Source organism: Cyprinus carpio, chromosome A9 (assembly GCF_018340385.1).
Source record: "Cyprinus carpio isolate SPL01 chromosome A9, ASM1834038v1, whole genome shotgun sequence".
In the NCBI taxonomy this organism is placed as follows: Eukaryota; Metazoa; Chordata; class Actinopteri; order Cypriniformes; family Cyprinidae; genus Cyprinus; species Cyprinus carpio.
Window position 1 is genome coordinate 23,128,169 of NC_056580.1, and position 16,114 is coordinate 23,144,282.

Here is a 16,114-nt window from a genome sequence, read left to right on the forward strand (position 1 = left end):
AAACTTGGGCAGTACGGTCTGAGATTTCACACTGAAGTATAATGAGACAGCCTGCTTCGATAAACTTGTTCCTCGCAATTTCTGGGAGTGCTGAGAACCTAACAGGGTGTGCTATGAAAATTTTAAAAAATGTAAACAAAAAAAAGTAGATTATTGACAAAGTAATTTGTGCAAAAAAGTACAAATCTGTTAAAAGACAATTAGGCAGTCTTAACGTTTGGGAGTGATTAAAAGTGAAAACTATCTGATGTGCCATGAAACAGTGCACAGCAGATTATCATTTTAATAGAATTGTGAAAATCACCTTGAACATCCACCTTGAATGATACGGTATCACCTGGAGCATGACAGGTGTTGTTTCCAGTATCAGACAGTTCTGCTGATTGGACAGTTAGTTTCCTCATATTTTCATCTTTTTGGAAATTGAGCCCAGGTTTTGGGGCCAGATCTATATCATCTTTGCACCAGAGCATCTCAGTGGTGGAGTCTGTAATATCACATTTCAGAACATTTTGGGAGTGTACTTCAGTGGACTTGCTCTTCTCCACTTCTGAAATTAGAATGAACTTCAGTGATGGAGTTACAAAATTGTGAATGGCATAGAGTACGCTGGGCGTTATGACATTATATATTGTGGCGATGGTACTGTATAAAGTGTCTATCTTATATTGTACACAAGATTGAACACGGTATGTAAATATATCTGTGTAACACAGTATACTTCTAAATGTTGTTGACTCTTTAGAGTGATAAAGGAACATGCATGAATGAGAAAATAAAGAGTGGCAAGTGCACTCAATTGTGTTCGTGCTGCTGGCACACCTGTGAAGCACGCGCACAAAAAGCTGCCTCTCAGACAGGTTGTGTCATGCAATCTGGGTTGTGCATGACTTTAAATAAAGTTGTTAAGTGCAATAAGCTGTGAAAAATTGCTCATTGCATTTGACTGACACACAACTGAAGCATGCACACAGAAAACCGCCTCTCAGAAGGCATGGGATCATGAATTCAGCTGTCTTTTGCGCCTTATTGCACTTGAATCAAATACACACACAATTATGTAAAAATTTCCATTTTGTGGACTGGAGTATTCATGTAAACACAGTTGTTGCTTTTGTCTTAAGTGAATGTAAACAGTTGAGAGGAAACTGGATGTGTGTCATCATTTTGGGGCTGCACATTCGGTCTTAAAGTGACAGCAGCCTAATATAAATACTTTAATGTCTGAGAAAAAAGAAAATATCTTACTGCTTTTGCTTGAATACCTTTTTTAGCTTTAATAAGAATACATTTATATTTAATTCACACAGTGAAGACTATGCATTTTTATTTTTACACTTGATTGTTCCGTTTCTGTAGTATTACTACATGACGTTACAGGAGGTCCTATTCAACGTACCTCCTATTGTACCTGAAAAACTTAATTTGTACTTTTGTTATATTATATTTTTCCTGTTGTTTGTAATTTGCTTCTTTGTTCTTATTTTTAACAAGATATAATAATAAAATAACAAAAATAACTATATAGTAACATATTGTTATCAGGAATTTTTTTCATATTGTGACATAAGATTTTGGTCATATCGCCCACCCCTAGCATAGAGAAAGAACGGCATGATTTAGTGGAAAATAACTGGCTAGTAAGTTGTTGTCGTGTCCCCCCCCCCCCCCCCCATTCATGAATACATGTGCTTGAGTGACAATCAGTAAACACTACTTTTAAGGGACAAAGGCCAAATTATTTGCCTTCTCCTTCTGAATAACTACAATACATAGTTTTGTAGGAGATTGCTTGAATTGCTCAGTTTACACACATCTCATGTGGTGTCTTCATGAAAGAAAACATCAAATCACCTTTGATTTCCACATGGAATGAGATGGCGTCATTGTTTGTCTGGCAGCTGTATGTTCCGCTGTGACATAATTCAGCACTTTGCACTGAGAGTGTTCTCATTGCTTCCTCAGACATAGTAACAATGTCATCTTGAGGAAGCATCGCATTCCCATCTTTGTACCACCAGACTTGTGCATCAGGGTCTGAGACTTCGCATTGTAGTTTAAAGGGTCTTCCTGACTCAATGCATATGGTCCGTTGAGCCTCAGGGACACTGGAGAATGTCACTGGTGGAGCTACAGACAATTTTGTACAGACACATTTTCATTTATATTGTTTGTTTCTTTTTTATAAAACATATGCATTTATAGTTTTTCTCGAAACTTGATTCTCAAGAATGGGTCAAAATATTGACTAACATTCAGTATTTTAAGAAAGATTCTGTTTGGCACAAAAATGACTTTAAGAATATATTGACAATTGACTGTAATGATCAACTAAATGGGAAAACAAAACCAAAAATAGACATACATTTCAGAATATAAGATGAAAGATTAGTAGCGCAAGAGTAATGGACAACATTCAGTCACAGATATTTTACAACAAAGACAAAACGTGGGAACAAACATGAAAGACAAACATACTGAAAATGAATTTAGTTTTGTTACTTGTGTTTATATATGAGGCCTTTTTTTTTTTTTTTTTTTTTTTTTTTTTTTACATTTGTTAGTTAGTGATGGGATTGTAGTATCCCTAAGAAGAATATATATATTTTTTTAATTAATATTATTATTATTTGTAGCAGTAGTAATATATCAACACAATCATTATTAAATAGATATCTGAATTACTTTAAGATTCCTTAAACATGCTTGAGGTCTTGTTAATGCCAGATTTACTAATTACTGTTTTGAAAGTGATTTTACTTTAATTGAACTTTCCAGGATGCTGCTATGAAAGAGAAATGTAAATAAATAATAATAAAAAAAGCATATAAGTAATTTCTCTACTGAAATGTTCGTCAGCAGTGACAACATCTTACAACAACCTATTAGTCTGGCTTTTATCTGAACAACAGATTCAACAGACTTAGTGACCTTTGCATGATTGAAGTGGTTAGTTTGGTAATCAGATGGATTGAGCTGGCGTAGATGACTGATGATTCACCTGGTAGGTCCTCTGCAAACTGGATGGTGACATCATCTGTCTCATAAGCATGTTCTCCAGAGTGAGACGGCTCAGATGTTTTCACAACAAGAGCTCTGAGAGTCTCCTTAGATTGGGTGCCAAGGTCACATTCTTGGAGTTCCTCACCTTCTTTGTACGAGCACACCTCTGCCATTTTGTTCGATACCTCATGTTGTGGAAAATTAGCAATTTCCGTTTCTTCATTTGACTCTCTCCCATCAGTCTCGTGGATAGTTGATGTTTGCAAAGATGTAGCTAAGGGGTTTAATTTAATATGTTTTAATGTAACCAGATAATTTGACCTAAACAGGTAATATTTAAAATAAATGTTTTTTATGATTAACATGTAACAGGCATGACAAGGAAGTATTTGTTTCTTTGCTTTATAGTAAACAGGAAAATTAAGAGTATCATTTACTTCTTTGATATCGTAATTGTTTTTAAATGTTTATTTATTATTATTATTATTATTTTTACATCTAGTCATTTCATGTTTTAATATATTATTTTAAAAATAACAATTAAATGACAGGAACTGATTATGTAGCTGTGTGGATTTAAACCAGTTTAAAATCACCTTTGACATCCACCTTAAATATTATGTCATCATCCTTTGCCTTGTAGTGGTATACGCCTGACTGACTCGAGCCTATGACTGGGACATTCAGTCTTCGCACACTTTCCTCTGATTCAAGCATATATCCATTTTCAGAGTAGAACTGTATTCCATCCTTGTAACAGTGAACCGGAGAATCACCTTCAGTTGGTCTGACAGCTTTATCTTCCGGTGGTAGTGAAAATAATTCTGCTTTATAATCAGGTTCTTCAATTTTGAGGGGACAAAGCAATGTAAATTAAGAGTGTAAGTATGAATCAATTTCATTGACTAGGGTACAGAACATTTAAGCAAAAAGCCAGACATTGTTAGTTGCTTTTGTTCATTAATGCTGTGTTAAAAACAATCTTGAGTCACCTTTCACTTCCTCTTGATGTACAAATTCACGCTTGGTAACAGTCTCATATGCTTCTTGCAGACACATCTCTGATGACTGGACGAGCTCTTTCTGTGTTGTAGGTTTACTTAATATTACAGTTGTGTCATCTTCTTGGCAGGATATAGGGTTTTCTTGGATTGTGGTGTCAGAGTTCTCAGTTATCGGTACACTGGAACATTCTGCATCAACGCTCTCATCCATTCCACAAACTGGTGTGGAATTTGTCCTCGAAGCTAGGGATATTTCAAGTTATATGAAAAGAGACATGTATTACAATTATGACACATTACATTGTATATTTTACGTTAAATAAGATAAATAAACTGCACTTATTTATAGCTTTACTGTCAATAATCTTACTATAGACTTGTTTTTTTTTTTACTTAGCCTATATCAAAATTACACTATTTTGGCTACAAGTTAGATTCAAGATGATACAATAGCATTTTTTTAGTGAGATGATCTTTGTTAGATAAATATTTGGTGATGGAATTCTACAGGTGAATAATTATAAAATGCAGCTACGTTGCAGAAAAGAGCTGTTTTTTTTTCTATGTAAGCTGAAGTTTTTCTGAGTTATTCAGATTCAGTAAATGGATCCGAATAGAGAAGAATGGCGTTATGTGGTTGTTAGGTGGTAAATGTAAAATGGCATATATTTTGCTTCCATCATTATTTGCAGAATGATGGAGCTAACTATTTAAATCACCTTCAACATCCACCTTAAAAGCTAAGACATCTTGATCCATGCCACTCTCTTGTATTGTGATGAGATCTGAGCCTTCATCTTCGGAAACAGAAGTATTTGTCTGGTTTGTTGGTTGCAGCTGTGGTTGTAGCATTGTTTGTAGCTGTGGTTGTAGTATTGTTTGTAGCTGTGGTTGTAGTATTGGTTGTAGCTGTGGCTGTAGCATTGTTTGTAGCTGTGGTTGTAGTATTGGTTGGAGCTGTGGTTGGAGCTGTGGCTGTAGCATTGTTTGTAGCTGTGGTTGTAGTATTGGTTGGAGCTGTGGTTGTAGTATTGGTTGTAGCTGTGGCTGTAGCATTGTTTGTAGCTGTGGTTGTAGTATTGGTTGGAGTTGTGGCTGTAGCATTGGTTGTGGCTGTGGTTGTAGTATTGGTTGGAGCTGTGGTTGTAGCATTGGTTGTGGCTGTGGTTGTAGTATTGGTTGGAGCTGTTGTAGTATTGGTTGGAGCTGTGGTTGTAGCATTGGTTGTGGCTGTGGTTGTAGTATTGGTTGGAGCTGTGGTTGTAGAATTGGTTGTGGCTGTGGTTGAAGCATTGGTTGTGACTGTGGTTGTAGTATTGGTTGGAGCTGTGGTTGTAGCATTGGTTGTAGCATTGGTTGTGGCTGTTTTTCCTCTTCAATCAATCTGAAAGTTGTAGGGATAGAGATTGGGGTACCCCATTGAATTCCTTCTCCAGATCTTTCTGCTGTGAGATTGTTGTTCTCTTTTTTAGATCTGATCTCAGCCTCAGGTCCTGATGTTTTCAGGAACTCTTCTATAGTTGAATTGTTTACACAAAGAAAAGTTCTTTTCAGTCTTCACAGTCAGAAAAGCTTTTAAAGATGTAGTTTTATGAGTATTTCAAGATTGTAAAAAATGTAAGAGAGATGACCACAACACAGAGTGGTCTAAAACAAGACAAACAGTGGTTAAAACACATAAAGTATTAAAAACAAAACATGACTACACAAAAAGTCATATCACCAAATTTCATTCACTCAACTATTCATTCTGTATTTCAGATCTCAGTAACATAATTCAGTCAAGACAATACTGATGATGATTCTGAATGACACATGGGCAAGATGACTCAAGCTAATGTAGACGTGTAAAGTATAAGTTTAAATGAAATGTGCTTCAATGAAGAATTAAGATGGGTAAGTCTATTGAATGAGTGTTAGTTTGGAAGAAGGTATTGCAGACCAACAGGATGTTGGATAAAGACATGGATTAGTTTTGGGAGCTGTTTTGGGTAGGTAACCAAGATGCAGGGGACCAGCATCTCCAGCATCTCCATTGGATAGTAAAAACCACCCTTGTTAGTGGCACAGAGTCACTGGGTTAAATGCTTGGATTGAGGTAGCATTATATCACCTTTTATATCCACAGTGCACTGGACAGAGTCATCATAGGTCTCATCACTGAACACCTCATAGTGAGACAGTTCTGCTGTTAGAAAAGCCACAAAGAAAACAATAACTGACTTGCTTCAGCCATGTTCCTAATTCAGAATGGTGACAAATAAGTGGCAAACCACCTTGGTCCATTTCAAATGGGATGGGATCATCTGGTGTCTTTTGGCTGTTTACTTCAAAAAGATATGTCTTAGGTGCAAGGTTGATTACAGCTCCTCTGGATGCGTCTGAGTGAACTTCAGGTTCAGGCTTAGATTGAGAAAGCATGACCTTCTCATCTTTTGTCCCGCTGACATATGGAGTGGAATCTGAAATATCATAATGTAATGCAACAGGTTCCATTTCTTCAGCGCATTTGGTCTTCTCATCTTCAGGATCAGCCAAATATGTTGGTGGTGGCACTACAGACCATTGACAGAGGAATGCTTTATTCAATGTAAGGGACTACTTTTCTAAACTCAGAAAGACAGAACCAATTATGGCCACTGAAGCCAAGGACATATAAGTAACATTGTCAGAATACATTTAAAGAGAATTTAAAAAGCTATGTAGAGCACACAATTGTTAGTCGTCACACAAAAACATTAAGTAGAATAGAAGCAAATTTTTGAAAATCACCTTGGTCTTGTACATTAAACTGGATGACATCACCCGTTCTCATACAGTCGTAACATCCAGAGTTAGAGGGCTGTGCTGTCTTGACAGCTAATGTCCTCCTGGTACTCTCCGATTTGATATGAGGCTGACTTTTTGAGACGAGTTCTACACCATCCTTGTAGCAACACACATTGGCATTTGGATCTGAGATCTCACCTTGCAAATCAGTGGAGTAGTCTGCTTCAACCAGCTGGTCCTTCACAGTGTCTGAGAACATCACCGGTGGGTCTAAAGGTGATCCGATGCATTATTAAAGAATATACATAATTAAAATGTTTTATTAAAAATAATCTAGACTGCCTATATGTGATTTCTCAAACCATCTGCCAAGAAGCAAGTTAAATAATGCAAAACATGTAACATCTGTATCAAATCACTGCCAACAAGTTGGATGCAATGCTGAGAGGCATGTCCATAATAGCAATGCTAAGAGACGCAGACAACCAAAAGCTTGATTATTAGATTGCATCTAGTTTTGCAAATGTGTTACTGGATGTACAAGATTCTCAAAAAGTCATAAATCACCTTTGATATCCACAGTGAATGGGACAGAGTCATCAGATGATTCACAGCGGTACAATCCAGAATGACTGGATTCAGCTGTACTGACTTCCAGAGTCCTTACATCTCCCTCTGACTCAATGTCCAAACCGGTCTCAAGCTGAAGCTGCGTATTGTTGTGGAACCAGCTGACTTGGGATGTAGGGTCTGAGACCTTACAGAGGAGTTCAAAGTGTCCACCAGCTTCCATGCATTTATTCTTCTCAGCTTCAGGAACAGCTGAGAACCTCACTGGTGCAGCTACAGATGATGGTTTATATCAGAATCATCAAGAATTACAAGAAATGATCTAGATTAAAAGACTTATTGCTTTAAGATAACACGTAACAACTGAATATACAAGAACAACATGACATAATGAAAAGACAATCAAAAATTTTAAAGCTAAAGCAAGAAAAATGGTGACAGAGGTATTGTGAAGCAAAAAACATGACAAAAGAGCAATACAGAAAGCAGTGATTGTAAGTGGCATAATTGCAAGAAGACGTACAGTTAATTTGTAAGTCAGGAATAAATTTGGCCAAAGTCACCTCTTATCTCCACATGAAACTTGATGACATCATCCATTGTTGTGCAGCTGTACACACCGGCATGAGACGGGTGTGCTGACTGAATACTGAGTGTTCTCATACAGTCATCTGAGTTGAAGTCTACTCCAGATTCTACAAGGAGCTGATCCCCATCTTTGTACCACTGGACTGGTGCAGTAGAGTCTGAAACCTCACACTGCAGAACAATGGGGCAGCCTGCTTCAATGCACTTTCTCCTCTTAACCTCAGGGACAGCCGAGAACTTCACAGGTGGGGCTATGGATATTTTAGAGTGTTTAAGTCTTTACTTTATAATTTTAATAGTAATTTTTATTAATATAACTCTATACAATCTTAATCAACTTTGCCATCGTCTTCCCATTGTTTATCAGGCAAAATAAAATTGTAATTTAATTCACTAGTAAAAATTTAAATCACCTTTAACATCCACATTGAAGTGGACAGCATTACCCCTTGTCTTGCAGCTGTACCCCCCTGAATGATAAACTTCAGCTGTCTGGACAATCAGTTGCCTCTTTGTGCCCTTGGATTTGAAGTCTAGTCCACTTTGTGGTAGAAGTTTCACACCATCTTTATACCAGGAGACCTGGGCGAGTGGATCTGAGAGCTCACATTGCAGTGCTATGGGTGAGCCTGCTTCAATGGACTTGTTCCTTTCATCCTCCGGAAGGACTGAGAACCTCACTGGTGGGGCTATATGTGTTTTGGTTCAGCATTATTTGGTAAACTTTAGAGACTTGGAAGTGCAAGATTCCATTGTTGGACATACACATTTGATTTTGATTCATAGGAATGCAAATTAATGTTATTAATAAATGCCTTCATTCTTAAATTTTCAACATGTCAACATTATGAAGCCGATTAACAACTTTGAAGAAAGGAATAATAATAAAAAAAATGACTCACCCTCAACCTCCACATTAAACCTGATGACATCATCAATAGCATCACAACTATAAACTCCTGAGTGGGAGAAATCAGCTGATTGGATGACAATCCTCCTCATTGTTCCTTCTGACTGGATGTGCAGACCTTCCATTGTTTGAAGTTCAACACCATTCTTATACCAACGAACTGGAGCCTCAGGGTCTGACAGCTCACAGTAGAGCACTATAGGGTTGCCAACCTCCACAAATTTGTTTCGATCCATTTCAGAAAGTGGAGTGAATTTTACCAGTGGAGCTGATTGATGGGAATATATAAGCAAGTTCAACAACACAAATACAACAGTTAATATCCTTATAAATATATCTAAGTGCAAGGAAATCAGAGTTAAGTGTTTACCTTGTATGTACAAAGCAGCAGAATCTCGAATTCCATAGGCAATGAAGGTGATCTCTGCTCCATTGTCTGTGTCCCGTACCCCACGAATGCGTAGGGACTGGTGTGTACGCGAACGCCTTATGGAGAAACGTTCATCTTCTTGAAGCTGATTTCCATTTAAGAACCAAGTGCCTATAACTGAGGCAGAGAGCTCAATGGTAAAGCAGGCATCCTGGCCCTCTGGCACTAAAGCATCTTGTAGAGGTGCTTGGATTCTGGCAACTGGAACTGGAATTGGGAATTAAATTTGTTAGTGCTTTTTGATGTGTATGCAGTGGATAGCTTTAATTAGGAACTTACCAAGGTGAACTGCTCGAGGGAACTCTACATTTCCACTCCTTCCATACTTGTTGAAACTGCATATTCGAAATCTGTAGTCTGCTTCGCATGGAACGCTGTCGCCAAGAATCTCCACTGAGGTTGCAGAGTCTGTGGTTAAACATTGCAGCCACTCTTGTGAGCCAACGTCTTGTCTCTCAATTATATACCCTGAAGGTGGATTCTTCCGAGAGTCTTGTGCTGGAAACCAGGAAAGGAGAGCTGCATTCTCTCGCTCTGTGTTTATCTGTACCCCGATAGGACAGCTTGGTGGAAAGTGCCTTGCAGCTAATTAACACAAGAGAAGAAGAGGTTAATTGAAAATGAATACATTTGGACATTCTGGAATAGGAATGTTTACATATTGTTAATTCCAAACAAATGTTTTCTTACCTTTCACCCTTAGCTGAGATGACGTCTTCGATCTACCCACATAGAACATGACCAAACCAGAGTCTTGTGGTGTGGTGTTGACAAAAACCAAGATGTGTGTCCTTCCAAAGGATTTGACAATGGTCTGATGGGTCTCCCTTAGCTCTGTTCCATCTTTGTACCAATGAATGTCCATTTCTTCCTCCTCCACTTCCACACAGAAGGCTGCATTTTCCCCCTCCAGAACATCAACTTTTCGTGGAAGCTTTCTTAAAATGGTTCCTTCAAGAGTAAGTTTACATAAATTAAGTTTGCATTTAATTGACGACGATTAAGTTATATAGTTGCAAATGCTCAGAATTTGTTTTTCCTAGGCAGATGCAAGCAAGTTAATGTAACTTTTTTTTTTTTTACCTTTGACCGCTACCTCAGCAATGCTTCTGCCCCCGTCAGCCATTTCACACAGATATATCCCATCATCATCAACCCCAATATCACGAATTGTGAGTCGCCGCTTTGTCCCCCACTCCTCCATCCCATATTTGGCTCCAGGCTGTAGTCGCCTGTCTTCTAAGTACCATGTGATTGGAATAGAGTCCTCGGGAACTTCACACTCAAGAACAGCCAAGTCTCTCTCCCATACTTGCAAGTCATTCAGTGGTTGCTTAAATCGGACAGGTGGCTCTGTTGTTACAAGAAGGAAAGAACCCAAAAAGGATTTTTTTTTTTTTTTATGTCAGTAATGATAGATCTGCATTATCTCTGTGGAGATACAGTTTATATCAAATACCTACCCTGCTGACAATGACTAGCATACAGTATATTGTGTTTTGGGTGATAATGTTCTTGGTGTCCTCACCATGCTTTTTAACTAGCTTAGCCAGCAAGATTGCTTTGATGGACCAGCTTCAACCAGAAAGGCCATTCTTTGTTTGTCAATAAGCACACATTTTGCTAGTTAACTGCATGATTATGCTTGCTAACCTTTTAGATCAGCGCTAGCATTCACTAGCCTTGACCAGCATGGATATTCATGCATGGAAATTCAAAGTAATCTGCTTGATATTTCCTAATGTGGTAAAGAGGTAATCCGTAATCATTTGTTATATTATTGTATTGTTATACTATTTTATTTTAGAAGGTAATCATACTATTTGAACTGAAATTAGTATTTTTGTCTAGTTTTCCTGTTTAAAATTCTTGAAACACTGTAAATTTACTTAAGGAGCAACCCTGCATAAGATGTTTAGACTAGTTTTCAGAAGTATAAACTAGTTTTAAAAAAGTGGAAAAAATATAAAAAAATCTGCCAGTGCAGTAAGGCTTACAATATAATATAATATTTCAGAAATGTTATCTTCATTATCTTTTTTCATCTTTTTATCTCTTTTTTTATATAGCTTTTAAGAATTATGTCTTAAAAAGTATACCACATCCTGACAGTGTATATATATATATATATATATATATATATATATATATATATATATGTATATATATATATATATATTTTGTCTTGTTCGCTTTAGTAGTCATAACTAAGTATTCATAAGACCTGGTGACTTGAAACTCATTTGAGCTTTATGGAGTTCCCTGGCTCTGATACAATATAGTCATGCAAAGCAATCAGTTTTGACTGTTTGATGGTCCATGTGAGAAATATGAGCTTGCCTCTAGAGATTTCTATCACATGTGTGGGCCTCAGGCCTTTCAAAGCCTAAATAACTTTGCAGATATAGGACTGAATGGAATCTATTTAATGTTAATGAGATTGGCCAGGTCAGGTAATTTTAAAGCTCCCTTGGTGCATTTCCTAAAACTGAATCATGATACAAGTTACTGTTGATTATGGTACCAAATACTTAACACAACAGATGGTACAGGCCATATAAAGTTTATGCCAAATTAATATATATGTAATAGATCAGATGGTAAAACCACTTGTATCGTACTGCATTCATCATATACCAATTCAAATGACTCTTACCTTTGACGATAAGGTGTACCACACTCAGGGTTTGCCCTGCAGTGTTTGAAGCAGAACAGACATAAACTCCATTGTCCTGTTGTTTGCAGTAGAGAACTTTAAGTGTGAAGTAACCCTCTCTGTCTTCATACAAAAGATACCGTCTCCCAGATAAGATAAGTCTCCCATCTTTCCTCCATAATATTTCAGGTTTTGGCTTCCCTGTTACATAGCATCGAAACTTTGCATGTTTCCCTTCTGTCACTGCAAACATTTTCACTTTGGCTGAGTTTGGCAGTGGGCCATCTTTCAGCCTTGTTGCAACTTGCCTACCACTTCTCTGTTTTCCCTGATGTGCTTTCCAGTGGCCGTTAGTGTATCCGTTACGGTTCCCTTCATCCTCATGTCCTGGTCCAGCATCCACCAATAGCACAGCCCCCGCCAGACTCTCTCCAAATTCATTCCTGGCCGTACATGTGTACACCCCTCCATCTGGTGCTCTTGTCTTGAAAATCTTTAGCTGGAACCAACCTCCATCTTGATAGCTGATGGCGAAATGTGTGCTTTCAAAGATCTCATTTAACTTCTTGCCATCCTTCTCCCACATCACTTCTGGTCTAGGGTTTCCCCACAGCTTACAGGAGAACACGGCATCCTCTCCTCGTCCAACTCTAGTTGAGAGGGGCTTGATGAGGAAGCGTGGCTTGTTTTCCTCCCGAAACTCCATCTCCTGTGCTTCACCTTCTACTTTCAAAGTGGCTGCTGCGTAAGTCTCTCCAATGCAGTTCTTGGCCTTACAGATGTATTGCCCACTGTCCTCCATTGTCACAGAGGTTATGATAAGGTTGTAGACATTGCCATCCTCAAACACCCGGTATCTGCCCTCTGGGTGAATTTTCTCACTGTTTCTCTCCCATATAACTGCTGGTCTGGGATCCCCACCAATCTGGCATTTCAGAACTGCATCTGTGCCACTTTGTACTACAACAGGACGAGGGTAGGCCAGGAACCGTGGAGCTCCACCAAACACATCCATCCCTGCTCACTTGCCAACCTCCACTCAGATTGACAGGCTACAGGCATTCATTCTCTTTATTACTCTGGAAGAATTTTGCTGTCCAGCTGTTTATCAAGGCACTGATTCAAAACATAAAAAAATACATTTAATTTATGCTTTAATAATAACCAACAGTTTCATATATTATGTATATAATACAGTATGAGCTGGAAATATTAAGTTGAAACTGAATATTGAATGCCTTTTAAATCCTGAGTTTGAATTGAGGTTGCAAACAGGATGCAGAATTGTGATTTGAATTTAAAAGTCTAGCTATACATTTAAAGAAATCCATATGACTTATTTTAACTAGAAGGACATTTGAAGGAAATGTTGGCTTTTCCTTTGGGGAGATAAATACGTCTTTGCTTGGTAATTTACAGTGGGTATAGAAAAGAATCACCTTCCTTTAAATAATCACATTTTGTTGCTTTGCAGCCTGAAATGAAGATGAACACAGTTTTTGTTTTATCCAGCTATATTTACTCAGTCCAAAGATAAAACACCAATGTGTCAGAAAAAATAATCAAAAAACAAAATCACTGAGTTGGAAAAAGGATCACCCCCTCCTAAAAATTATTGTAAAATCAGTCAGGTGTATCTTATCACCTTTAATGGCACACAAAGCCATTTGGTTTTCAACTGTGATCAGCTGTGGTCATTTTGATTAGTTCAGCATGAAAAGAGCTTTAATGGAGCATTTCAGCCCTTAGTAGTGCAACTGAAGCAAATAATCAAATATTGGTGGCAAGGGACTGTAAAAAGATCTCTGGTATAAAGTTGTGGACAGGCACATCAGGAGATGTATAAAAAAAAATCTAATTCAATTCAAAGGTTTATGAATTCCTAGAAGCACATTGAAGTCTATTATTAAGAAGTGGAAGGTATTTGGTACAACACAGCCCCTCCCTGGATCAGGACTTTGCTCCAAACTGGATGAAAGAGCCGGGATGAAACTGGTCAGAGGGGACCAAGAGGCCTACAGCAACGCTGAAGCAGTTGCAGGAATTTATGACAAAGAGTGGTCACTCTGTGCATGTGACAACAATATCACAAATTCTCCACAAATGTGGCTTGTATGGGAGGGTTGCAAGAAAAAAGCCACTCCTCAAAAAAGACCACATGCAAGATTCTGAGGCAGACAAGACTAAAATTGAATTATTTGGCCCCAACACCAAACGATATGTCTGGCAGAAATCCAATACAGCTCACCATCCAAATAAAACTATTCCTAGTAAAGCATGCAGGTGGTAATATCCTGGCTGTTATGGGGGTGTTTCTCTGCAGCAGGGACTGGAGCACTTGTCAGGACAGAAGGAAAACTGTATTGGGATAGATACTGTCAAATTCTTGAGGAAAATCAGCCCTCTGCCAGAAAGTGGTCAATGGGAAGAAGGTTTACCTTCCAACATGACAATGACCCAAAACACACAGCAAAACTGAGCACACAGTGGTTACAGGAGAAAAGGTAAATGTCCTTGCATGGCCTAGTCATCATCAAATTTAACTGAACTTGAGCAGTTCTGCAAAGAAGAGAGACATATCCCAAGGGACTAAAGGCTGTAATTAAAGCAAAAGATGGTTCAACAAAATACTGACACAAGGGGGTGATACGTTTTCCAACTCAGTGATTCCGTTTTTTGTTTGTTTGTTTGTTTGTTTGTTTGTTTGTTTGTTAGTTTTTTGTTTGTTTTTTTGTTTTTTTTTTTGTTTGTTTGTTTGTTTTTTCGATGAGAACTGGATAGAACAAAAACTTTGTCTTCATTTCAGGCTGCAGTGCAAAGCAACAAAATGTGATTGTTTTAAAGGGGGTGATTCTATTCTATACCCACTGTATATACAAGTAAATCACAATTATTATATTTTTGACTCCACTTAAAGGCAGAATTAGACTTGATCTGGATCTGACAATTGACTTTTTGTCATAATTTACATAAGTAATATAGTGTTGGTTCAGCCTTCCAGCAATTACTTGACGTTCATAGCATTAATTGTCCAATAACTAAAATTGCCTTCTCAGAAAATAAACTGCTTCAGCTATTTCTCAAATCATCAATAATCTACTAAAGTATACAGGCTCATTAAAAACTAGTTGCTGAGTTTTTGTATATGTACTAACAAGATTTGATAGTGTAGCTCTCCACAGAGAGATAGGGTTCTATTACACCAGAGTATTAATGCCCAGAACTTTCTTAGATGTTGTGCCTTGTGTGAGAAGCGCTCAAGCCAACTGTCTAGAGGTGAACTGTCTTCTAGCCATACTTCAACAGCGACCACAACACATAACTAACACAGCTGGTGCTGTATTTCAATGGGAAAGTGCTTTATATAGTATGCCCTAAATAAAGACCTGTGCGAGGGCATGTGTCAGGTATCACAAAGCACACTACAGAGCATGCATGCACATACAACACAGGACTCACACACTCACGCAGGACACACCCCATGAGGACCTCTAAGTCGGAATATGCTGCCTCTCTCACACTTCTTTTACCAAATGCAGTGACGAATTTATGTATTAAATATCATTGTCAAAATTAGTTTCATTAATTTTAAGAAAGAAACACTTGCTCTACATTTAAGTGCTATCATCCTCTGAAAATATCATCTGTTGCATATGAACCAATCCAGACCATGTTAGTTTAATGTGCCCTCATATGATATATATATTTTATGTTTGGCTTCTTAATTTCAGTCATGCTGCATGTTTGGCCTCTGAAATGTACAGGGGAATGTTTATACACCAGGGCTAGTTTATCTGTTTTAGGATGGCAGAACACAAATTGCTATAATACTGCGAATTTATATGATGCACAGCTAACTTCAGAAAAATGATCCAGTGTCCTCTTCAGAACATTAAACGTCTGCTGGTTATTCATCATGCTACGCATTGAGGTTTATGCTACGCTACAATCAAGACACAAACACATGATATACTGTATGTAACACATGAACTACCTTATAAGAATCTTCCTAGAAGAGCTTTAAGCACACTAATTCTATTTCTGTATACTCTATATATCCACTGCATTGTGTATATATTGTCCAAATTAAGAAAACAGATGTTCAGTATTCAACAATAAAATCAACATAGAAGAACTCAAATCCAAAAGAAGCAAACAGAGATGATACTCATATTATATCGCCA

At 37.8% G+C, this 16,114-nt stretch overlaps 1 protein-coding gene across 1 annotated transcript in view; it reads right to left on the reverse strand.

The window, feature by feature from the left end:
- LOC109096063 (obscurin-like protein 1) overlaps positions 1 to 16,114 on the reverse strand; it is a 33,163-nt gene that overhangs the window by 16,309 nt on the left and 740 nt on the right. Inside the window, 6 exon segments of the mRNA XM_042764490.1 lie at positions 8,837 to 9,112; positions 9,215 to 9,481; positions 9,554 to 9,859; positions 9,965 to 10,225; positions 10,358 to 10,627; positions 11,931 to 13,046. Coding sequence (XP_042620424.1) covers positions 8,837 to 9,112; positions 9,215 to 9,481; positions 9,554 to 9,859; positions 9,965 to 10,225; positions 10,358 to 10,627; positions 11,931 to 12,945 — 2,395 coding nt within the window. The 5' untranslated portion in view covers positions 12,946 to 13,046.